A 25,151-nucleotide genomic window follows, 5' to 3' on the forward strand; every position below is an offset into this window, starting at 1 on the left:
CACTGTTTCTTTTCAGTCTCAGACAACTTGCACGTCTTGGACTTCACCCGGAGTTAGGAGGCCTAGGTCAAGTCATAGCCCTGACCCTTGCTGGGGGTGACCTCGGACAAGTCACTGGTCCCTGAGCCCCAGATCTCTGAAAAGTAACGCCGGCCTTGCATGCATCCTTTGGCCCTTGTAAGAATCACTGGGAATAATGATCTGACTCTAACTTATAAACTGGAAGGCACACAGATGTGAGGGGTTGAAGGGAACGGAAAGGTCAGCCTGGAGAGCAACAACGAGGCTCCTCAGGAGGCTCATCCAATATGTGAAGCGTATGCTCTTCACTTGGGATTAGTCCAATAAGCAACTCCACTGGAGTGAAATACGGTATGGCTATAGGTGGGTGGCTCTCCTGGCCCACTTCCCCTGAGAGCACTTTGTAGATACTGACTCCAAAATTTTGTCTCATCTGCTTGAGCTGGCCTGATTAACTGCTCCTTGGGATGTGAGAGATCATGCTACCTAATTTCAGCAAATGTTCTGCTGAGGTACCTACTGTGTGCGCATTGTGTTCTCTTCGGGGAACTTAGAGTCCAACGAAGGATATAAAAACAAAAACTCTGGAAGTTCAGATGCATGAGGGGCCTTTCCCCTTAAGAGAGAACTGGGGATGGCTTCATAGGGGAGGAGGTGTTTGAACTGTGCCTTGGAAGATGAATGAGTGGAACTTGGACTAGCAGAGAAAGTCATAGCAGCAGGAGATAAGATTGTAAAAGTCAGGTGGTGGGGTCTGATAGTGCAAATATTGACTGTCAGATGCAGGCACCTGGCATCTAATTAGTGTGCAGAGATAGATTTGGGGCTCCACAGGATAATGACAAAGCTACGCAGTAGCTTGGAGTGTTTAAAATCGGGCAACAGTTGGGGAAAGGCATTTATGTCAGAATTATGTTTGCCCTGTCTTGTGTGAACTCCTATTCAGATGTATTATTCGAAAAATAAATAAATCAGGCAGGCATCCAGCATGTTCATAAGCATAAATAATTCATTTCAGATTAGAATAGAGAGGTTATTCTCCTGTGGTAAAACCCGAAGAGGAGGCAAAGATTGAAATTAAACACACAACTGGGGGACAACAGACTTGAAAGAGTAGGGGAATCCAGGTTGACAGGCACACGCGTGTCTGGAGCTGAGCCAGTCCGTTTCTTTTATGCTGCAGGTCACAGCGCTGGCCTCTGCTCCTCCAGCTCTTAGTTCCTCGTCAGAAACCTCCCAGGTCCTTAATTGGCTCTTCTTGGGCATATGAATGTTGGAGATAAAAAACCTCTATTTTCTGATTCAGGATTCATCATAAAGTTATCCTTTCATTTTTCTGTCCTCATCCACTCATTGTTTTATTCATTCTTCAGTCTCTTATTAAACTGTTTTCCATACCTCCAGCCTCCATATCAGCTGTCGGATAACATCCTCTAACTCAGTTTTGATCATCTCAGTCCTCAGCTTAAAAACTTCCAGGGGTTCCCTCTTGCCTCCTCAACAAATCCAAACTCCTTAACTTGGCTCACGGGCTCTCGATGTCCTGGCCCCTCTACCTAATCTGTTCACCTCGTCTCCAGCTACATTCTGTGCTTCAGCCATGCGTAGTCTCTCAATGTTTTGCAAATCCTTGTTTCTTAGACCTTTCCCCCCCCTTTCACCACTGGCTCTCAGCAATCAAACATGTTAACCCTTCAAGGCCCTTTGCCTTCTCCCCTGAAAAGCATTCTCTGATTAACCTGGGCAAACTTGGTTGCTCTTGCCTTTGCCTTCCCATAGCACAAAGTTTGGGGCACCTCTAATATCTGCTTATGTTATAATCATTTGTGAAGGTGTCTGTCTCCCTTTCCTACTAGGGCAGAGCTGTCTGAGTTGGTTCTGACCCTCCAGCTCAGTGCTTGGCAAAAAGGGTGTTTGCCCAAATAAAATGCTGGTGGAGAGGGTCTGGGTTCTTAGGAACAGGGCCATGGGAATGTTGCTGTTGGATCTTTGCTTAAGCACCCTCTACTCCCCCTCCCCCTCCCACCAAAATGCTTTCTAGAAACTTGTCTAGTGCACTCAGGCTCTATGGGCCCTTATGTCCACAAAAACAGCTTTACGCAAGCTGTCATCGGAGCCTTGGCTACCGTGAGTGGCTCTGCCCAGATAAGGTCACCAGCAGTGTTTCCCTAGCAAGGGGTCAGTGACCTTCCTTTCCCTTTTCAGCCACTCCCCTTCACACCCCCAGGCTCCAGCCACAGGCCAGCCACTGCTGGTTCACGTCCCTGCATTCTTTTACAATGTCCTCTGTGCCTCAAAGGCTCTGCCTGCTTCATGGCAAAGTCCTGTTCACCCTTCATTGCTCAGCTTACACAGAGGTTTCTTGCTGCTTTTCCTGACCTAACTACCTGACACAGAGCTGCCCCACAGTGCTATCCTTTATGACTCGTATGCACTTTACAGATTGAAAAGCTAGATTCTAGCAGACCTACTATGAAGTCAGAATTTCCGGGGGAGAGGCCAATTGGCCTCTCTAGCTCCAACACAAGCCTCAGGCAGTTCTTCTCAAACTCTTTGGGAAGCAACAGTTCTCAACTGATACCCTGACCCATAATAGTAACCTAAAGTTTGAAACCCAGGGACCTGCAGGGCTCAGGAATGTGTGCGTGAATAAGCCTGCAGCCCAGAGAGGAAACTGGGGTCTAGTCCTAAGGAGAAATGATCAGGGCTTGAAACAGACATATACCAAGTGCTGTGAGTGCGCAGAGAAGAGCGAAAATGCACTAGCTGCAATCAGGGAAGGCTACCTGGAAGAGGTGACCCATAAAGCATGACTAGGACTTAAAACAAGGTGGGCTCCAGAAGAAGCATGGGATGGGAAGAAGTGTGTAAGGAAGGAGACACCAGGTTTCTCATTCTCCCTGACCTCATTCCTGTTCCCCAACTTTGCCTTTGTCCCAGGCACACCTACGGGCAGAGCCTATGCCCCCTGGTAGCTCTCAGGGCTCAGAACAATTGCCAACCTCTGGGTGGGATCCTGGGACACTTTACTTGGTATCTAAGTGACACATACTTGTGAAATACAAACACATTTTTATCTAGCAAGGGCTGAGTCAATAAAACAACGTCAAACATTTGCACAATAGTCTTTGGGTCGTCCAAGCAGTTACTTGATAGTCATTCCCTCTGGTTTACACATCATTTGTGTGCTCAGGGGAGTCCTGTGACCTGCTTGAGCTCAGTATGTATCGAGAGGTGAGGCTGGGACTGCACCGCCTCCACCATTTTTGAGAACAGAAGCACTGTTGGGAACTGGTGCCTGGCACTTGGGGAAGGATCTGTGGATGGTGAGCTGCAGGCAGCGGGGAGACTGGCCCTTTACACAGGACTCTCTAATCATAAGGCACCTGAGGAGCTTGTTACCAGCACAGGTCCCTGGTGTCCACCCAAGACCTACTGACTCAAAATCTCCCAGAAGGGCTTAGGAATTTGTAATTTACAAGAGGCCCACGTGAACTATATGATGAGGCAAAGGTGGGATGCACTGAACTAGACGTGGCATGTTGCAAGGTCAGCAGACCTGGGTTTGAATCCTAGAACCACCACTTCCTGGTTTTGTACCTGGGGCAAGGCTCTCCCCCTCTCAGAGCCTCAATATCCCCACTTCAGCATGAGGATCCTTCCTGAGCCCACCTTCTGCCTCCCTGAGGGAGGCTTCCCCGATGGCAGACCCAGCACGATGGAGGCTCATTCTCCTTCACATGGTGGACATGGAGGGGGCAATGGAGGCTCAGGGAATATGTCACCCGAAGCTCTAAATGTCACCCTTCTCTTTTGTTCTGGGAAGAAGGGACTCTGTAGTTCCCTCTCGATCCTGCTAACCTTTGGGCTGTGACTGTCCTCTGGGGTGTGAGGTACAGAGCAGGAACGCAGGGCCCCCACCACTAAACTGAACTAATGCTTTTCCCAGCAGCCACTTCACCTTCTAAGCCTCAGTTTCTCACCTGCTCTCATGGTGGGGGACCGGTGTGTGCACAATGTGTAGGGCACACACAGTAAGCCCGCTGTAAATGGGAACTTTTACCATTGTTAAATCATTTAACAAATACTTATTGAGCACCCGCTATGTGCTGGGAGCTCTCCTAGACCCCTGCTTATGTGGAGTCTACATTCTAGTGGGTGGAGACAGACAAATAATGAACATGATATGTGTTTAATATTTAAACAGTAAAGACACTGCATGGATTTGATGCTTAAACAATAAAGACAATAAATAGGTTCAATATTGAAATAAACAGATGTGACAATTATTTAAATAGTAAACACAACAGCTGCTTATTATTTAAATAATATAGTATGTTAGCATTAATTTAAATAAATAAAGATGGGGCAGCAGAAGATGCCGCGGTAGGGGGGAATGGAGAGAGCCACTCTGGACTTCAGTCTGGAGAGGAAACCGATCTTGAGCGCTGATCCTTCATGATGTTCAATAGAGCTGGGGCATTTTTAATTTGTAAAGTGGACTCCTCTTTCACCTCCTAAAATGCCCCAGCCTTCCTGGAACCCCAGACCCTCTTTCCTTTGAAATCCTGTGGCTGTAATGACCCCTGCCTTTCCTATGAAAGCTCACCTTGTTCTCATCCTGGCTGACGTCTGAAGTTTGACGAAAGCTCAGGCATGCGAAGGGCGTTCATCCAACGCTGCGTGTAATCTTTGCAATAACCCGTGAGGTCACTTCTCGTGCCATTTTACAGTGGAGGAAATGGAAGCTTTTTGCACATTGCCCACGTCACACAGCTGGAAAGGATGGAGTTAGGATATGAGCCTGGGCTTCAGTTTCTGTCTCTGTAACAGGCCAAGTGACTTAACAGCTGCCTTTCCCTCCCCCTGAGACTGGTTGCAATGCTGAAGAGAACCACATGAGGGCGCCAGAACCACACTGGTGACATCCTGCCACCCAGTCAGATCATGGCCCCTTCAAAACTGTCCCCCAAAGCCAGAGATGATACTAGTCACTGGAGGCTGGGACGCTCCCACTCAGGAGGGAGCAAGAGAGAAGGAACTGGCTAATAAACTCTGTCCTAGAAGAATCCCCACCCCTACCCCAGTCTTCCCAGAGCTGCTGCACTGGCCAGGGTAAACCTCTGAGCTGGCCACCCTCAAGCACCTGTGGTATGTGGAGATGGACTTGCTGTGTGTCTTTGAGCAACCTCCTATCCCTCTCTGAACCTCAGTTTCTGGCCCACGCCGCTTGGTCTCTGTGCATAGATGAGGGAGGGCAGGTCGTCCACCACTTCCTGTCGACTAGTTGAGGAAGATGTTTCCTGTGCTCAGCTTCCTGCTCCAGGTCACCAGCTCGTTCCAGGCCCTGTTTCATGCTCAATGTTTGTTAAATTGAACCAAAATGGAAATAAAAAACTCCCCCACACATAAAAGTGACCACAAGAGACATTTTTCTCTTCTCTCTTCAGGAAATATTCCTGGTCACAGAGCACTGGCATTGGCCTGGTGGGCCCAGGAACATGCCAGGGCTTTGCCATCCCTTGAACAGGGAGCCGTGTGTGTGTGTGTGTGTGTGTGTGTGTGTGTGCCGTGGTGGGGGGCGTGCTCTGAGGGGCTTAGGAGTTGGAGGTGTGGATTCTGGGTCATTGGAATATGGAATCGAAGCCTGAGACTTGGGGGTAGTGGGGGAGGAAGAGGCCCACTGGGGCACAGCGGGCCACAACCTTGGGAGAGAGGGAGAGGCAGTGAGTTCCTCCAGGGCCAGGTGGGGGTCGGCCTCCACTCCAGAGCAGGCTTCCAGGCGAGCCGGGAGTCCCTATGCCTCCTCAGGTGCTGACCTGTGTGTGAGGAAGGGGCTTGGGCTGCAGACCCTCCTGCTCAGGCTGCATAAGGACATCATCATGATGATGGCATGAGGGCACACAATGGGAAACAGTGTGCCAGTCACGCCCTGCCTGCTGCTTTCCAGAAAACAGGCCAGCATCTCCTAGTCTTCAGGGAGACCAAAAATGACTTCCTGCCGCAAGGGGATGAACACCCCTCTCCTTGCCCTGCTCTGTTCTTCTACCTCCACCGGATGAAGCCCTCGGAGGCCCAGAGACCTTGCCATCTCCTACCGTGCAGGCTGTGCCACACCAGGCCTATCTGACTCCCCCGACCATCCCCCCACCTGTTACCTCTGCCGGGAACACCAGGCTTCCAGGCTCCCTACTCATCCGCCAAGGCCCAACTGTTCCTGACCCGCTGCAAGCAAATTCAACTCCCCCTCATCTGGGCACCCACGGCCCCCCTCTATTACATCACGTGTAGTTGCCTGTTTGTTTTTCCGCCACACTGGAAACTTCCTGAGGGTAGAGGTTGGGTCCTATTCTCCTCTGTATCCACCAGGCCCAAGGACTGGTAGACACTCAACAAATGTTTGCTGAACAAATTAATTTGTTTCCATTTAACAAGCTCATTAGGGCTCTAGCTTCCTCTTAATTAGGAAGCAGGAAGGTTCCTTCTTCTTGCAAGATCCACCTTTGGGGGATGATGGCAGAACTTCAGCTTCTGCGAGTAGGCGGCAATCAAACTAGATCCTGGGGCACACGTTTGCATTTTAAGGAAATAAAACATGCGTGCTCAGTGAGGTACATTTAAACAAGACACTTGTATATTAAAAGCTTCACATTAAATATACATTATACAGCTTATCGCACAGAATTATTGTATCAGTAGATCTTTACAGGACACTTTTTCGCAGTAGGTGGCAGTCCCAAGGCTCCTGGCAGTGACACAACAGCCCTGAGGAGAGGGGAGGGGCTGGGGGTTGTCAGTGCCTAGAGGGTACCTGAGTGGGTCTCTGGGGGGTTCTGGAAGGTGCTCCTGCATCTACAGCCCTGGGCTGTGCTGGCTCCACCGGACAACTTGCCCCATTTGTCTTTGCTGGTAACCGATTCTGGAAGGTAGAGACAGACATGGCAGTTTGCTGGATGACCATCTGATCCAGCCAGGACCCTTCATGAGCATCGATGGGCCAACTCCAAATGCCAGCCTGCCCTGTCTGCCCATTTCTGCACGCACTGTCCCTGGGGTCTGTGAGAGCACATGGTAAGCCTGGCTGTCTGTCCCTGCTGGGCCCTTGGTCAAGTGACAGCAAGCACTTCCCTGAAGCCGGCCAGAGCTCGGTGTTCCAAATCTTAAAAAGGCAATCTCCGGGTCCTGTGACTGTAGGAGAAGCAGAGCGTCTGCCAAGGGCTCCACCTGTTGAGGCCAGGCCCTTGCTGGAAGTTACATCATGATTCCCCTCTGCTCACCCACTGGCCACTGAGGGGCACCAGCCTGGAGCTGCCCTGGGAGGGGAGGCACAGCTCAGCTGGGATTGGCTGAGCTTCCTGAAGAGGAGCCTTTTCACCATTTTCTTTAGAAGAGGTGCTCTGTGAGCCTCTCTCCTGACAGGCAGGTGGGCCATCTCTCCCCACAAAGCCTCCTTTCTTTCTGGGCTGTCATCTTGTTCTGGGGCGGGCGGGGCACTGCCCAAAGGGCCTTGACTCCTCAGTGCTCAAGGACATTACTGCTAAAGTGGTTGGGGCATTATGGTCAATAATGAAGCCAGCGATGGAGGGAAAGAAAGGGGAAAAAACCCCAACAGTCCTGTGGCTCTGAGCAACGCAGCCTGTTAGGGGCTAGAGGTTGTGTTCTGAGACAAAATGCTGAGGCGAGATATTGTGTGGCAGGGAGTTTTTTTTTTTTCCCTCAAAGAAATCCAGCTCATTTTTTCCCCCATTAATTGGCAGCAGATGAAAAAAAAAAAAGCCAAAACAAAACCCAAACCAACGCCAGTAACCTGAATGTGAGTGTTTCTGAAAGGGAAAAGCTGTTTCAATTGTTAGATGTCCAAGAAAACATGAATACACGCCGACAGAGGAAACGGTCACAATTAGAGGAAGAAGAGGGAGAGGTTCATAAAATTAAGGAAAAAAATTCCTTTTAGCAGCTCCCATCCTGTAAGCTGGCTCCTCTGCCGGCCTCAGTCCCAAGGGGGAGCTGGCGGTTGGGCCTCCCGGGGAAACTTCAGGAAGACGAAGGCAGGGGAAGGAGGGAGGGCCCAGGAATCCCTTAAAAGAGCAAAGGCAAGACCAGAGGGTGAAGCAGCCTCGCTTTTCCTCAGACCACAGGCAGAGCCTCTTCTGAGGAGAGGTCTGCTCTGAAGACTGTCCACTGAGAAGGGTCGTGGGCTCCTGCACTGCCCCACCTGTGGCCTCAGGAAGGGCCCTGTGGGAATCTGCACTTGCTGGAGGACGAGGCACTAATGCAAAATCCACCCCACCCCCGGCTCCATGGGCTGCCTTCCTCGTCCCCAACCTCTAACTGGATCCTTGGGATCCAGTCTCCTTCGGCACCTCTGTTTGGATAAGTGCCAACTCCTCACTCATCATCTCACTCACCAGAAAAATAAATAAATAAAGAGGAAAGCGTGAATCATTCCAGGTACTCCTGCCTTAAAGGATGTTTTGGAAAACGCAAAGCAGGTAAAAGGTCAGGATTGAGGCTTTGGAGACTAGACCCAGGCCATAGGCAACGAGGCAACCATGAGGTGGACGGGCCTGTGGGATCCATGGGTGGGAGGGTCTCGGGCTGCCTGGACTGAGACAAGGACTCGGGAGGCTGACCCAAGAGTTGGACTGGGCAGGAAGCAGATGCCAAGGAAACAGCTTTGGCCACAACCCACTAAAATCCACAGCAGCCACCTAAAGGGGCACGGATTCTAGTCCTGCCCTGCCCTGGCTTGACAGGTGGCTGGGGCAAGTCCTCTCTCCTCGCTGGGCCTCTGTCTCTAATGTGAACGGTGAGTCGGAAGCATCGTGGAAGGCCTGGCAGTGCTGGTGATGTTCAAACTCGGTTCAGCCCCCTCCTGCTGGGGACGATGGTCTCCAAACTTCCATTGTGCTCAGACCACTGGCAGGCAGGCTGAGGTGTGCTTGGCGAAGGCGCTGACACTTGTGCTCTCTCTGGATCCCTTGCACCTCCTTCAGTGGATGGAAGCCATGCCTTTCATGCTGCTGGGTGGGATTCTTCTATTTCTTCCATTGCATTTAACATGCATGGTGTGGTGGTAGGTGGGTGGGAGGGAAAGGAAGGGGAACTGAGTAACAGCAGTCTCACTGAGGGTCTGCTCTATGTGAGCAAGACCCCCGCTCCTGTCAAGGGCAGGGGCTAGATAGGGGTGGAGTGTGGGAGTGTGTGTGCGGGTGTTCTTATCTGTGTGGAGGCAGTGCGGATGACCAGGAGCTCTGGCTCCATGTCCCCTGAGAGGTCAGGATTTGCCTTCTCCCAGGAGCAGGGTGACAGCAAGGCCATGTAGAGCCAAAGCACTGGCTCTAGAGCGTCCTCTGCTTATGGGCTGTGTTAACTTGGACAAGCTACTTTCCCTCTCTGAGCCTCCTTTTCCCCACATGTTAAATGCCTCACAGGGTAGCAGTGACCCCAGTTAATGGGGAGAGCCCTTTATGCACCGCTGGGTGCTGTGCACCTGAGGGGTTAACACGGACCTGCCATCACTGCACTGCTGTAGGCAGAAGGGGGAGCATGGGCGCTGAGTCAACATGTGAGGCTACCATTGCTGGAGCCTGAATGCCCCTTCCTGCAGCTTGACTCTCAGGGGGCAAAGCAAACCCCTCTGCCCCAGCCCTGAGCTGGGGGCTCTGCCTCCTTCCCGCGTGCCCAGAGGGGACACACCTTGCTCTGGGGACGAAACCCGCAGGTAAGCACTGCCCCCACCCCAGAGACCCACTGCAGTATATTAAAAAAAGGGATAAGAATATATATTAAATGACTATTTTATTTACACACCCTATTCATAAATAATTGAATCCTTTTTTTGACTGCACAATGATTCCTTGGAGATCTCTTAATGATTACACTGAATGACTAAAAGTGGATTAGTGGGCTTACATCTGTGTGTGGCCATGTTCTCCCACGTATGTGCTCACACTCGCACACACACGCTGACACATACACACCAGAGGGGAGGCGGGATTCCCAGGGCCTTCAGGGCTCTCAAAGCACCAGCATTTGGCTCCCAGCACCAGTGGGGCCCCGGTGGGAAAACTGCACCCCGTACACAGGTGTGAATTCCTGACAGCTGGAGAACAAAGAGCCGCAACCCCGGGAGCTCCCGCCCCGCCCCTCGGAGCTGCTCTCCTTTGTTCATCCTGGAAGGCATCTTTTTGGATTTGCAAATATTTTAATTCACAGAAACTCGAAGAGGGGTTGGGGGTGGGGGCTGCGGTGGCGGGCTGGCCGTCCCTCAGTCTTTATCCAGGCCTTCTCCAGCCCCCGTGAGTGGCAACAGCATTCTAGAGACATGCAGTGGTGTGCTAGTACCATACACACGACACAAACTGGACACGGCTGGCAACAGCGGCCGGGCGGGTCGGCGGGGGCCACCGGCTCCTCCACGTCTGGGCCCCGTCACAGGGCAGGGAGGGGCTCACAGGGTCCGCACAGCCACGGGGTAGAGGAGGGACAAGTGCTCGGCCCCTTTGATGGGCAGCTTTCTGGTGGTGTAGTAGTGGATGACTTCTGGGACACTGTCGAACGGGGGGCTGTTCTGACCCAGGACGTATTTCTCTTTGGTTTTGGCCAGTTTCATGTGCATGAAGCCCTGGTTGCTCCTGTGAACAAAGCGCAGAGATTATTAGGATGTGCAGAATGACGAAGGCCCAAGATCAATCAGGAAAGCAATTCCCAGAGAGCTACTCACTTTTGCTCTGAACCGAGGTGTGTCATGAATTCACACTCATTATCCGAGAGAACTCTCCCTCTGGCCATATTCCTGCTAAGGTGTGAAGATTCCTTGCTGCCTGGGACAGAAGAGATCCCAGCCAAGAAGCAGCCTTGAGCTGCACCTCTCCCAGCCAGGAACAGAGTCCAGGATCGGCCGAAATGCAGCTGCACCTAAGAGCCCCCTCAATCCCAGCAGCAGACAGGGAATCAGCGGCAAACACGGCTGCAGGAGAGTCTTTCGACCTCGGGAGCTTTGAGGGACTTCCTCAGGAAAACAAAGAAACCGCCAAACTTGGCCCCTCTTCCTATTACTGATGCAGATGAGAATTTAAGCCTTGCCTAGCAGGCACAATGTTTAAGTCCCCAGTGCCCTGACAAGTAGGCAGGACAGGGGTCATCACCCCCAGTTTAAAGATTAGGAAACAGAGTGTGGCAGGATGACAGGCGAGCTGTTTTCCAAAAACTGATGCTCTCTCTTCAGTAGTATGGAACTGCCCAGCCAGGGACTACATTTCCCAGCCTCCCTTGTAGCCACTGTAGTCACGTGACTAGTTTAAGCCAATAGAATCTGGGGAGAATGTGTGCTCCCCGGCTTTGCCCCAACGCCGGCACTCTCCTGTCTGTGCTTCCTCTCTCTGCTCAGTAAACCCTGCCTGCCTCCTTCTCCAAGGCCCAGGCTGAGTGTTGTCTCTGCCAGGAAGTCTTCCAGGTTCCCACTGGCAGAGCTCCTTCCTTCTTCCAGCTGCACAGAGGATATAACGCCTCCATCAGCACTTGCCTTGCTGAACTGTGATTACTTATCCATCTTCTCGATTCCCCTGAGAGCTCCAGAGCACTGCGCAGGCTCTGTGCCCACCATGCTCGGCATCTGCTGAAATGGGTAGTGGATGGGTTCCTCGGAGATCAGAGCAGAGCCCTATGTCCGTGACCCTTGCAGCTTGCCAGCTGCACCAGCATGCTGGGTGGGGTGTTGTTTCCACCTGGCCCTAGCAGACCTCTCTCGCCTCCCACCCAGGACTCTGGCCACATGGGGTCACTAACCCCTCCGTCAACCTGCCTGTGCTCAGGCTGCCCTTTCCCTGCTCACTCAGCTCCAAGATTTAGCCACCACACTTGTGGATGCTTGGTTTTCAAAGCACAGTCCAAATTTACTGAGGGTGTGTCACTTAGTGAGAAAGCTGGGGCTCTGACCTCCTGAGCCTTCTCCAGAGCCCATCCTTGGGCACTGATAACTTGTGAGCAGCCCTAGAGGCCCGGCTCCTAGGAGACCAGGCCCACCACAGGCAAGGCCGAGACCTCCGTGTGGACACAGGTTTGCAGTTTGTAGCCCTTCTGAGCTTTGATTCTTCTTGCTTCAGCTGTTCCCACATTTCTTCCATCCAGGACCGGGCTCCCCACGCTTAACGGCGCCTGCTCTATTAATGCGTCAATTTGGACTCCAGGACCATTTTCAAATGGGCAGAGCAAATGTTTAATGAAGTGCAGGCACTGAGCAATACATCTGCTCATAATAACGTATTTAGAGATGTCACCCTTAGCTTAAAGGAAATCGTTCGGAGAGCAATTATGTTTCAAGAGAGAATAATTCCTGTAAAGAACTGAAATTTAAATCAAGATTTTTTAAGGCTGACAATGTTCTAATTACAGAGCCTGTGGCAAGTTCTGCTCCTCAGTGTAGGGTCATTTCATCGGAGAATTGCCTTGTCACATCTGAGAAGCAGGAGGCACACTTGCTTAAGCCGTTAGAAAGGAACTGGTGCGCGCCTTAAGTGAAAAAACGTGCAACTCCCTCTGTGTGAAGACTCCGCTATCTGCTACCCACATCCATGGAGAGATGGCAAATCTGTGCTGGCCTGGAAAGGACTGTAATTGCTTGAATGCAGGGCTGAAATTGTGTGGCTAAAAAAACCAGGGACAGTTAAAAAGCTTTGCACTCTTGAAGACCACGTGCTCAGCTTTGCCTGGAGAAGGGGTGTGTATGGGAGAGAGCAGAGCTGGAGCTGCAGGTGAGTGACATGGGCGGGTGTGTGTGGCCTTGGACATGTCATGCCCTCTGTGTGGGGTGATATTTTGGGCTTTATGTACCACAGTCTGCAGCTGGGGCTGCAAAGCGCAGGATGTGTTAGATCACAGCAACCAGTTGTGAGCTGGTCTGAACGCCAAAGCTCTGATGGCACTGCAGGTACAAAGTTGCAGGGGGAGCTGATTTAATTTCTAAGGAGGTTAAAGAAAATAACTCATACGGGTTAATGGGATATTTTCACACCCGTTGTTCTTAAAATATTCAGCGAGGGAAGTGGGCAGGGATGGTGGTAACAGAGGACAGAGCCAGAGACAGAAGCTGAAGCTCCTCTGTTCCCAGGCCGAGGGCTTGCGAGGTCACCAGATATTAGAAACTTCACACTAATGCCTCCACCTCAACGGACCCAGGCAGCCGCTGGTACCTTCCCGCAGTCCCTTCTGACTCTCCAGGCCTACTGTTTGTTCTTCTGACGCTCGTATTTCAGTACACACTAGTTTATAACCCTGAGCTGGGCTGTACTGAGGGGGCAGGCAGTTACAAAGTTCGGAGCCCAAGGCAGAGAACTCAGGCCCGTGACCCCTGAGTCCAGGGCCTGACCATTCCCAGCAGAGGGAGAGCTGGCCCTCACCCTGCAGCCCCGGCCGGAACGGCCCTTCCCCCTGGGCTCACGCACTGCACCCTCTGGTTCTCTGGACCTGAGGCTCTCCTTGGGCCGTACTGGGCTCATTCCCTGCCCCCACTGGATCCATGGGGAGACTAACTGGATGGCCTCTGAGGGTGCTTCTGGGCCTAAGGTCCTGGATTCCATGTGTATGAGCATAATCTGCTGCCCATGCGGTGAGGGCTTCCTGCAGGAAGGGGTCTAGGCAGCCTCACGCCCCACACCCCTCCTCTGCTGCCCACGGCCTCCAGTGCCGCTGTCACAGGGTACTGGCCCGGATGGCCCTCAGGCTGATGTGTCCTGGGCACTTCCTGTGAGCCAGGCCATGTGCTAAGCACTGAGACTCAGATGGGAGGTGGTTGACCCGGGGTCACACAGCAATCAGCAGTGGCCATGCTGCTTCCTTCCCTGGTGGGCCTTTCCCAGAGCCCACGCTCCTGACCTCAGCGCTGTCCAGCTCCAGGAGAGAGCCCTACTTAGCTCCCAACACTCCACGTGAGGCCGGGTGCGTGGTGGGCGAGAGGCATCAGAGCCTGAGCAAGTGACTCCTTGACTCTGAGCCTCAGTCCCCACCACACCCACCCTGCAGGGCTAATGACGGGTCAGAGCAGCATAGGGGCTGGCAGTGAAAGGCCATCCCAGGGATCGGGGACAGTGTGTCCTGACTGGCGGAGCCCCCAGCCATGGAGGGACGATCACACGGAGTTGGTGGGCCCTGCGAGGTAAGGAGGCTTTCTTTCTGAGATAATCTGTCAAACCCGGACTTATGCAAAGGTCAGGCAGAGCCTTGTCAGCACATACCTATGGGGTGTGCTGCAGTGATATATCCTGATCGGTCACAAGGTCCCCACGAGTGAGGTGCCGCCTAACAACAGTTGAAGATTTAAAAACAGCTGCCAGGGATGGCTTTAAAGACTCCCAATTCTACTTAGAAGACGACATCCAGCACAAGAAGAGAAAAGATTAAGTTTTCCAGGGAGAAGAGAGGGTGCATCAGATAACCAGCATGCCCAGGGACGCTGCGGTGCTCTGGACGCTGCTTTTGGAGCAAGCAGCAACCTGGGGACCATCTCGTTTCACCCTCTTGGGGTACCCTGGAGGAAACAGGTCAGAAGAGAGCAGCACTCTGGCTCAAGGCACACAGCAAGGTAGGCTGAGGTTATGGCAAGAACCTGGGGCCCACGCGTCCAGGGCCAGGTGGGCCGGGTCCCAGGCCACCTCCCATCGTCGCTTCTGAGAAGGCATGGGTCCCCGGGGAGCTCAGACAGGCCGCCGCCTGCCAAGCTCCTGTGTCAGCCCCATCTCCTTTGATAGGACATCATGCGAGAGCTAAGTCACAATTAGGGGTGTCTCCAGTGGGTGACCTGACTAATGAGTCTTGTAAGGCTGGTAGAGGCTGGGGATGCTGTGGCTGTCAGGGCGTTCAAATGGCTCATTATCATCACAAAAACACCTCCTCATCACCAGGATTATCAAACGTGCCTGGCGCGCTGGGCCTAATAACAGACCCCACCTTGTCTCATAATCATGGGCTTTAATAAAACATCACTCAGCCTGCAGCTGCTGGCCCGAACGGGGTGCGAGGCCTCACCTCTTGCTTTTAGACCTAATTGCTTGATGCATATTTCATGAAGAATCTTGGGTAATAGTTATGTTAAATCGCTTCCTTTCATGATGAAGTGACTTAAAAATACTTGCATATAATATTTATGCAGGAGAAGGCAAGGAAATTGCCCTTTGGGACTAGCATGTAGGACCTGGTTACAGGAAACCACACACAGAGGTGATCTCTGGTTTACCTCTATTGAAAGGCGGTTGGGGAGCTGCTCTCTTCACTGAGATGCCCCAGAACGTTGTACCTCAGCTCAAAACCATCCAGGGCTCCCCACTGCCACTGCAGAATGAATGCTCGAACCCCACTGTGCACCAGGCACTGAGCTGAGCCACTGCTACATGTTACCTCATTTAAGCCCACGGCAAGGTTGATAAGTTGCTTGGTGTGACTACCGTTGTTTACAGATGGGGAAACTGAGGCTGAAGGAGGTTGTGTGCCTTGCCCCGTGGGACACGGTGGGACCAGGATTTCACTGTGTCTGTCTGACTTTGAAGCCTGTGGTAAGCATTCAGGGCCCTGACACCACCACTGCAGCCTCATCTTCCCCCGCTCAGCCACCCAGCCAGACGGATCCAGGTGTCCAGGTCCCTGCAGCTCTGTGAGCTCCTGAGGTCAGGAACTCTGTTCACTGGGACGTTTCTCAGCAGGTCAAGCCTTATTCCCCTTTGGGCCCTCAGCACATGCCTGGCACACAGCCGAACACGCCGTTCAGCTGTCCATCCATCTACCCAGCAGCTATCTAGTGAGCGTCTATCTTGAGCCAGGAAATGAGGCCCCGTGCATCCTCCTCTCTGGACTGTAAGCTCCAGAGGGCAGGCTGGTGGCGACTCCACCAGGTCCCCGAGTGCGGTCCAGCCAGGGTAGAAGCTGCCTCTTTCAAGGCCAGACACGGTGGCTGCTTTGCCTGGTCAGCATTGGTCCCAGGAGGAGCCAGCTTAGTGAGGGGCAGAGCCATGGGGAGAACCTAGAGGGTCACCTCTGCAGGGGGTACAAAGGCACCTGCCTCTCAAATTGGAAAGAGAAGTCTCACTTGAGGGAAGCCACAAGCCACAGAGAAGAATGGGTCAAACCTTTTTCTTTCCTTGGGATTCTACAAGAAATCATTCTCGGGGACAGAGCCAGCCAGTGCCCCTGCCCAGGCCTAGATAAACAAAACGAATGTGATGCAAGTTCCCTCCTGAAACCACGTCTTCCTGAGGGCCCAGGCCCTCCATGCTCTGGGGCCCAGCAGATCTCAAAGTGGCTGCATCTCTTCCTCTTCTTGTGGGTTATTTTAATTAAAAAGTTGAATCTTACATTGTGCAAAGATTCCTGAGGCCAGATCGGTTAAGAGGAGAGGAAGGATGAAATTGGGCATCTGAATGCCCTCAACAATTGGTTGCAGGATGATTCTCAGGGGAGGGAGGTGTCACCTGCTCTCCATGAGCATGACAACAGCTACCAGCATTCACCCTCAGAGCCCTCGGAGCACAGGTCTTGTGATCCACGTGGAGAGGGCATGAGACCAGCCCATCAGGTCCTTCTGACCCCACAAGTGCGCACCCAAGTCGAGGTGGAGATGGACACGGACGTTTGTATCGAATTAACTGGGCATAGGTGCGTTCTAGGCCCGGCTCTAATGCTGATCTGCTGTGACCTTGGGTGAGGGAGCATCCCAAGGGAGCCAGCCTGGAGGGTGACCATGGCAAGATACCTCCTGCCTCCATGGCCACCTAGGGGCCTACAAAACAGGTACTTCCTGCCATAACCCCGCCCCCTGCTCAGCAACGCTGCCTCTGCAAGCAGATGGCTCTGATTCAGGACGTCTGCTCTTTGACCTCCTGGGAGATGGGATATTTTGCTGGGTAAGTGTCTACAGAGAAACTCCTCATCACATCTGTGAAACAAGCCACTCCAGAAACACTCATGAGTGCCTGCAGAGAAGCATGTTCTGAGGAGAGCCCTGCCTGCTGTGGGAAAAACATACCCAGATCTCAAGTGATAGGGGCCTTCAGGGGAAAGGCACCTGGCTGACATCTCCTGAGGATGTCAGGCTGGCATCTGCACATGCTGTGAACTACCAGCACAGGGCCTGGGAGCCTGGCAGAACAAACGTGTACAATGTGATTGCCACCGCTGCCGCTGGTCTGTGACTGGACCAACCTGTGGCTTCACAAAGAAGCTGGGAGGGCTGGCATTATCTGCAAGACACCGACTGCACACACGAGAACACCAAGGGCCAGAGGGAGAAGCAACCTGCCTGAGTCACAGCGAGAGGACACTAGGGCTTTCTGAGCCAGGGGACCAGGACGTGAGTCCTTCTAGTTGTGTGTCGGGGTTCTCCAACTGTGCAATGCATGGGGTGAGGGGCACGGAGGCCCTTTCCAGCTGAGATGTTCTAGGGGTTGAGGAAGCTGGGGGAAGGGGCTTATGAGGTCACATGCCACCCACTGCCTTCCGAAATAGCCTTCAGGGGGACAAGCCAAAGACACATGCACCAAGTTATGGGGAACAAACATCTAAATGTTAACACCGCTGAGCGAAACAACTTGATTTACAACCAAATAATTAGACTTTCAATAAGCGCATTGGCAGTGATAAGCCTCCCCAGGAAGCCCGGGCATTTCTCAAGCTCTAAGTTGGCGGATCAGGGAGAGGGACTTCAGTAAATCACGATGAAAAGCCATCTCCAGGCAGAAGGAGAGCCGGCAGATGCATCTCGCGGCAAACATGGAGAGGCATAAGGCTTGTTTTGTGCCACGCAAAGCAGCATAGGTCAAAATGAACTGATCTGGGGCAATTTTCTCAGGAGTAGACTAACAAAGTGTCAGGCAGGAGAATTTTAATGATCTAGACTGACAGCTGAGGGAGTGAGTCTCCCATCACTGGGGGTGTGTAAGTGGGAGGGTAATGATGCGTGGGGGCAGGCTGGATGACTTTTGCAGTCTCGCTGGTCGGTGTTCCTATCAGTCCTCAGGCTCCAGCAAGTGCACATGAAAACTGCAAGGGGAGAGGTGGAGGCAGGGGGAGGGGTGACATGAAATGTTTCAGAGCTTTAGGAAGGGGAAAGAGGACTCTTCCAGGAACACAAAGACCCTTTTGTGTTTGAAGCATGTGGGGTTGATGGTGGTGGCTGAACTGAAGTCAGATGCCTGGGTTCAAACTCTGATCCCACTGATGTCATTGGCTGGGCAGGTCCCCTCTCCCTGGGCCTCAGCATCCCCGTCTGGAAAAGGTAGAGGGGGTTCCTCCAGTGCTAAAGTTTTCAAGCTAATGAGAGATATCACAGTGGTGTGGAGGGTGTGCCAGCCTCGGCCAGGAGGACTAAGGCAGGGCAGGATGGCTATCCTCATGCAGGTACAGGGAATCCCCGGGCTTGAGGACAGCACAGTGGCAAAAGCAAGGCTTCTTAACATCTGTGCCAACGGGATGGACAGAACGCATTCAGGCCTGGGGTTGGGTAGAGGGGGGTTTCCTTCTACTAGGACAAGCCTCTCTCCACCCATACTCTTCTTGGAGCACTGGTTCTCAACTGGGGCGAGTTTACCTCCCTCCTGGAGGAATTTGACAATGTCTGGAGACAGGGGAGCTGCTGGCATCTACAGGTGGAGGTCAGGGATGCTGCATAGGACAACCCCACAACATAGAATAATCCAGCCCCAAATTTCAACAGTGGCAACTCACTAGTCACCCATGCCTCACATCCTTCCTCTGTGAAATGGGAGTAACAAAGAGTCCACCCTCACAGTAGTTGTGAGGGAGAAGTGAGAATGCCTGTGTGAAGGAAGCATGAACACCTGATAAAGGTTAGTCATCCAGCTCCTTATTAAAGGGCTTAAGACACAACACAGAATTTGCCAAAGGGCTGCAAAGGGCTCCAGGCTGTTTCCAAGGGCCAACTCCCACTTCACCACCAACCAGCAGGTGCAGGGGGAACACATGGTACCTGAAGGAAGGTCCAGAACAGGGACTGGGCAAAGGCAGCCATAAGGGTAAGCACCAGCTGCCGTGGAGAGGACTTTGAGGGGCACAGGGGCTTTTATAGGCAAAAGGGGAGCTGGAAACCTGGGGTTGAGCCAGGTGAGGCTGGAGAGTGAGATGAGGGGAGCACTCCGGGATGAGGAAGGCAAGACGAGGGCAAAGGGACCACCGCCTGCAGACCCAGGGGGACCCAAACCTGGGTCTGAGTCCCCTTCTGCCACTCTGAGCTGTGCCTCTCTCCAAGCCTCAGTTTCCTCATCTGTGGGATGGAGTTTTCACTGCCCACCCGTAAGAACCATCTTGAGGTCCGAGCTGGATGGTGCATGAGCAAGTTTGGCAGGTGCTAAGGCTAGGGGTTCTGACATGGCTTTGTTCCCACCTGCACTGCAGGAGCCTGAGTAGAAGTTGCTGCCCATCTGGTTTGCCTTGCTGGCTCCGTGCTGCCCGGGCTGAGCACTGAGCGTGTCTCCCTGTCTGCCTGGTCTGCCATTCATGGCCACGTTGGCAGCAGGACCACATCCTCCAGCTGGGCAGCCTGCCTGGCTGGGTTGGGAGGCCTGGGTTCTGGCCCTAGCTCTGTCACTGGGTGACTATGGGCATGGTGTTTACGACCCTGAGATCAACTTTCCCAAACATGGAGTGGTATTTCACAACACTCTCAAAAGCACATTGTTACATAGCAGGGTCCACATGAAAACAGAATGGGAATGATGAGGAAAGAGGCTTCTCTGCTTAAAAAATACTGGTCTATGGCAGTATTGTGTGTATTGCTCTGTATTCAACATTTCTGAGAGACAAGACACCAAGCAGAGGCGTTTGAGACCATGTGTTTCCCTGCTCTTATTTTACAGATGGCATTAAGGCCCAGAAAGGGGTGGAGGTTTGCTCCCATTCTCCAGTGAATCCAGAATGTGCCCCTTCCCCCCTACCCCGCCCCCGTGCCATTAGCTGTAGGGGATTCTTGGGCACTACCCATAGCCTCTGTATGCTCAGAGTAGGAAGCGATGCCTGTGACAAGGTGGAAGGTGGAGGTGGGCGTGCAGGGAGGGGGAAGAAGGCAGCAATCCCCCCACACCCCAGTTCTCATCCTTGTCCTTAAAGCACAGTGCTTACCCTCACTATCCTGCAGACCCAGCTCCTTTCCTGGCTGGGGCGTCCCTTGCTAACTGACCAACTGATTCATTAGCATGGCAAAGAAGGGGACTCGCCCACAAAGCACCTGATCCAACTCACAGTTTTACTCAAACAAGTAAAGAAGGAAAAATCCAGGAGGGCCTTTAAAAACTGAAAGCTAAAAAAGACCTACCTGCTCAGTGGTCCTGCCTCTAACCTGAGGGTCCGTTCTTCCTCCCTGGAATTTCAAAGGCACACAGTTGACTCTAAGCCACCCAGACACCCTGGCCAAGAGCCTTTTGCACATCATGTGAATGATGGTGATGGTGGTTTTAAGTGGAAAACCTCCCAACAGTCCTTGGAGCTCTGGGCTTCAGTTTCTTCATCTGTGAAATGGGGAGGACTTTATGATATTCCTTAAAGTCACTGAAAGCAAGTGAAAAGAGCTCTGAACTGAATGTCAGGGACCTGGTCCCAGCCCTGGCTCCTGTCTTCTTGGGCCTCAGTTTCCCCATCTGTACAACAAAGGGAGAGAACTAGGTGACCACCGAGGTCCCACAAACTGCTAAACCTTTGAAACTTAGCACGTAGGAGATGCTTACACCACGCAATGAAGAAGGAATGACTATTCAGATATTAAACAAAAGGACTGACCTTCATTACAGACATCCCAGAGTTTCAGGGTTGGAAGAGGAGTGCAGGTTTCTCAAATATAGAGTTTCTTCAAATGTGCCCCAGAATGCCTACATCAAAGTCCCTGGGGATTTGCTAAGCTTGTGACTCCCTGGGCCTCTCTGGAACCTGAATCAGCTTTTAATATGCTCTTCAAGAGATTCCGATGCACATTCAAGTTTGAAAACCACCATTCTAATTCTATCTGATGATGCAAAGTCCACATTCACATCTCATGTTCAGCTTTTGTGGCTTACCCCCAGTGTTGGGGAGCTTACTCCCTACAGGTACAACCTTTTCCAACCTTTGATGGCTCTGACCATGAGAAAGTCCTTCTACATTCTGAGCTGAAATGTGACTTAGTACATTCCAGCAGGCCACAGCTGGTCTGCCTGCCCTGGGAAGGCCCCCTGGAGAGCGGAATACAGAAGCAGGCACAGACCTGAGGCTGCTCCTCTCCAGCTGTCCTCTCTCATCCTGGTGCCCCCTGTTGCTCACAATCTCTCATACACATGCTGGCCTGCAACCGGACAGTGTCCCCAATGGGTATGTCCCACTTGGCCATTAGCCCTGCTGTCTGGACACGACTCCATCACCATGTGGACACCCTGAGCCATCCCTGAACTCCTTTCTGGTGTCTTCTGACCTCCAGAGTCCACCTCTGTCTTCCTCCTCCTCCCCATCCCAAGGGACAGGATCTCATTGGCATGCAAGCGTCAGTGGGTACAGACAACATGCACCTCTTGACCAAACCAAAGGGGGCACCAGTCCAAGAACATTAAGAAGCAAAAGCCCCACTGGCTGTGGCCACACTTGGAAGGTCTGCAAATGTAATTCTGAAAGGTCACTGCCAGCCCTTAGTAATCTGGGCTCTGGAGGGCGAATCCTCTCATGTTGGGCATTCATTCTGGCAGCTTCTTGACAACCTCTGTCCATAGGGTGGAGAGTTTTCTCAAAATTAAATCTCCGGCTCTTTGCTCCCTAATGAAATTGATTTCTGCCTTGATACACAACAAAGCTTTCATTTTATTATTTGGCTAGGGTTTGACCACATTAATTACAGTTTTTTTCGGCATGGCTGCAAGTAATTGAGTTCCCAAAAGTTACTTACTATTGGAACTGATTGCTTTTTAAAAGCACAACTTTCACAAAAGTAAAACAGTCAACCCTCGTTTCATCACAGAAGATTTTTAGGGGGTAAGACTGGAACAATTGAGGACAGGAAAAAGTATTTTTCCAGCCTGAAAATCTGAACTCAAAACGGGATTATGCTCCCATTTGGAGACTGTGAATCTGAAAGGTGGGTGTGTCCAGCACACACCACCTCATGCATTTGCCGCCGCAGTGGTTTCATCATTACTTGTGTCAGAACTCATATAGTGCCCCAAGTTTTTAATCATTGTTATTGGCACAATTCTACCTGCCTCAGAGGATACGCTGCAGAAGCCTCTTCAATTTCTAACACCAGGTCCCAGGGACTGCAAAGCGCCTGCCCGGCACCGTGTAAATGCGTTTTTCCCTGGGAGGCTGTGTTCAGCGAGGGTGGGGTACACACCTTTAGTGTCAGGTGGAAATGAGGGGCACGTGGCTACTCTTTGGCAAGTTGGGGGGTGGGAAGGAATTGTGGAAAAGATAAAGGACCAGAGATGCAGAAGCTGTGGGGAGACAGAGAGAGAACTGACTAGGACTTCAGAGTTTACAAGGCACATCTCTGTCCACAACATTATTAGTCACCTGGGCCATGGGGAGCTTACGTGGAGGGGACAATTGAAAAGTTGGCACCACAGGGAGTTAGCACCACAGGGAGAGGGGACACTGCAGAGACCTCTCCTCTAATACCAAACCTAATCATCCTTCTACCTTTCTGTTACTTCCCAATACATTATTATCGTCCTAGGCCCTGCCCACATGCCACCTCCTCCAGGAAGCCTTCTGAGATGCCCCCAGTCAGACTCACTTTCTTCCTCCCTTACTTATTCTCTGCTACACCTCCCTCCATCACAGCAGTCACCTATTCTTGTCCCCGTGCCTAGACTACAAGCTTAGAGTCTGATGTGCCTCTGTCTCCCCATCTAGTCAAAGGCCTGGTGCCTGGTAGGAACGCAGCAGTGACACCTACACTGCTGAACTGTTGCCCCTGCCCTGAAAGTCTGTGCTGAGAATGTGACAAGCTGGTCCTCAAGCCACCCAGGGCCGCGAGCAGCGTGTGGATTTTCAAAAGGAAAATAGAAAAAAAAAAAAAGTTCTAATTAAAGCATTTCTAATAAGCCAGCTTTGCCAAAACCAATTGTTTCTGATATTCCCCCTAGGTGAAGCAATCCTTAAAAAAAAAAAAGGTATTAAAAGTGGCAGAAAGCACCCTCAGCTGGAAGGAGGATGGCGGCTGCTCACTGGGGGAGGGCTGCCTGGAAAAGGGCAGGGTTTTTTTTGAATTTTATTTTATTTATTTTTTTATACAGTGGGTTCTTATTAGTTATCTATTTTATACATATCAGTGTATATATGTCAATCCCAATCTCCCAATTCATCCTACCACCACCGCCCCCCCCTGCCACTTTCCCCCCTTGGTGTCCATACGTTTGTTCTCTACATCTGTGTCTCTATTTCTGCCCTGCAAACCGGTTCATCTGTACCATTTTTCTAGGTTCCACATATATGCATTAATATACGATATTTGTTTTTCTCTTTCTGACTTACTTCACTCTGTATGATAGTCTCTAGATCCATCCACGTCTCTACAAATGACCCAATTTCGTTCAGAAAAGGGCAGGTTCGAGGCACAAAATGGAAGTGTGTGCACGTGTGAGTGTGACACACCCACACTCATACACAGCAAAACATCATTTTTATAGCTTTAGCATTTGAACTGTGGGAGCAAAGACGAGAGCTATAAAATCTGACATCCGATTTTATAAATCTGCCGCAAATACCACGAACGTTTATGGAGAAAATGGGAAAGAAAATATAGTGTTATGGGCTCAGAAGGGTAATAAACCTGGGATGGGAGTCGAGACATCTGGGCTCCGCCAGCAACTTGCTGCGGGACCTTGGGAAGGTCCTTTTCCCTTCCTGTGCCTGTTTCTCTCATCCGAAAGCCAGGGTCTTGACCTGGATGATTCAAGACCCTTCTGGCTGCAAGGGCCTGAAGGTATGGGGAACAGGAAACCTTGGGATTTTACTGAAAGAAGCTGGTTGCTTCAAGCCCCGCCAAATGCCTCTAGGTGGGGGCTGATCGCATTTCCTCCCGGGGCCCTTTGAGTTATTTACCTAGCTGTTAGCAAAGTAAGACCCCCCAGTACTCCCCCGGGGAAAGCACAAGGCTCTGTAAATAACACCACCTGCATTCATACAGACACTCAGGGTTTACTAAAAGCTTTCCCTTCCGCTGTGTCCCTGAGCCTCAGGGCTGAGGCTCAGAGACATGAAATAACTCGCTGGGTGACCCTCATGGCTGGTGGAAGCAGTGGGATTCAGGCCCTGGTCCTCTGGTCCCTGACTGCATCTTTCTCCATGTTGCTGTATCTGCTGATGGCAGATACAAGGTCTGTATCTGTCACTATGGCCTGTCCTTGCAGCACCCCACATGCCCTCCCAGTCAAGCCATTCCCAGATGGCTTTTACAAAAATATTATTAAATAAGTCCTATTACCAAGATGTTAGAAATGTGATTGGAAAGAAATATTTTTCTCATTTGAAGAGACCACCCAGTGCCTCAGAAGGGAAGCTGTCCCAGGGCACGAGAGGCTTCCTGGCAACAGTTGGAACGCCTCCCATGGCAGGCAAGCCTTACGGGGAGATTTATGGGGGCTGATACGAGATAATTAAAAACCAGCTGGAAATGTAACCAGGGTGGCTCTGACTCTGGAGGGGACCAGGGAGCTCTCAGGGGAGCAAAGGGCAATGCCGTGTGCTTGGCTGGAAGGGGAGATGCAGCAAGTCAGGAAGGGAAAACCTAGCCCATCAGCAGGCATGCTGGGCACTGCCAGGCTGGTGGGTGCTCTGGACAATGGGTTGGCAGTGTGAGTGCGGGCACCCCTTGCCTCTGGTTTTGGGCAGCTGAGTTAGGATGAGTTTCCTGGGTTTTTCAAAACCATTCCAGGTCCATGTTGCAGCTGGTGGTGCCACCACTCACCCGGCTGTTCAGAAATCTGGATGAGGCCCCTGACTTCTCGCTCTTTCTCACCCTCTTCAATTCTACCAGGACACGGCCTCCGTTCTACTCCCACTGCCCTAGTCCTTCGATGAACTGCTGCAGCCTCCTCAGCAGCCAGCCCTTCACCCTCATCTGCCTTCCAGACACCTCCACGGTCAGACGGGGTTTCTGAAAACCTCTATCT

General features: G+C 51.9%; 1 protein-coding gene across 1 annotated transcript in view; it reads right to left on the bottom strand.

Moving 5' to 3' along the window:
• Positions 1–10,208: 10,208 nt before the first annotated feature.
• SHB (SH2 domain containing adaptor protein B) overlaps positions 10,209–25,151 on the bottom strand; it is a 133,304-nt gene continuing 118,361 nt past the window's right edge. Inside the window, exon 6 of the mRNA XM_059925116.1 lies at positions 10,209–10,658. Coding sequence (XP_059781099.1) covers positions 10,475–10,658 — 184 coding nt within the window. The 3' untranslated portion in view covers positions 10,209–10,474. The remainder of the gene's footprint in view (positions 10,659–25,151) is intronic.

Source organism: Balaenoptera ricei, chromosome 6, assembly GCF_028023285.1.
Source record: "Balaenoptera ricei isolate mBalRic1 chromosome 6, mBalRic1.hap2, whole genome shotgun sequence".
Classification (NCBI taxonomy): Eukaryota; Metazoa; Chordata; class Mammalia; order Artiodactyla; family Balaenopteridae; genus Balaenoptera; species Balaenoptera ricei.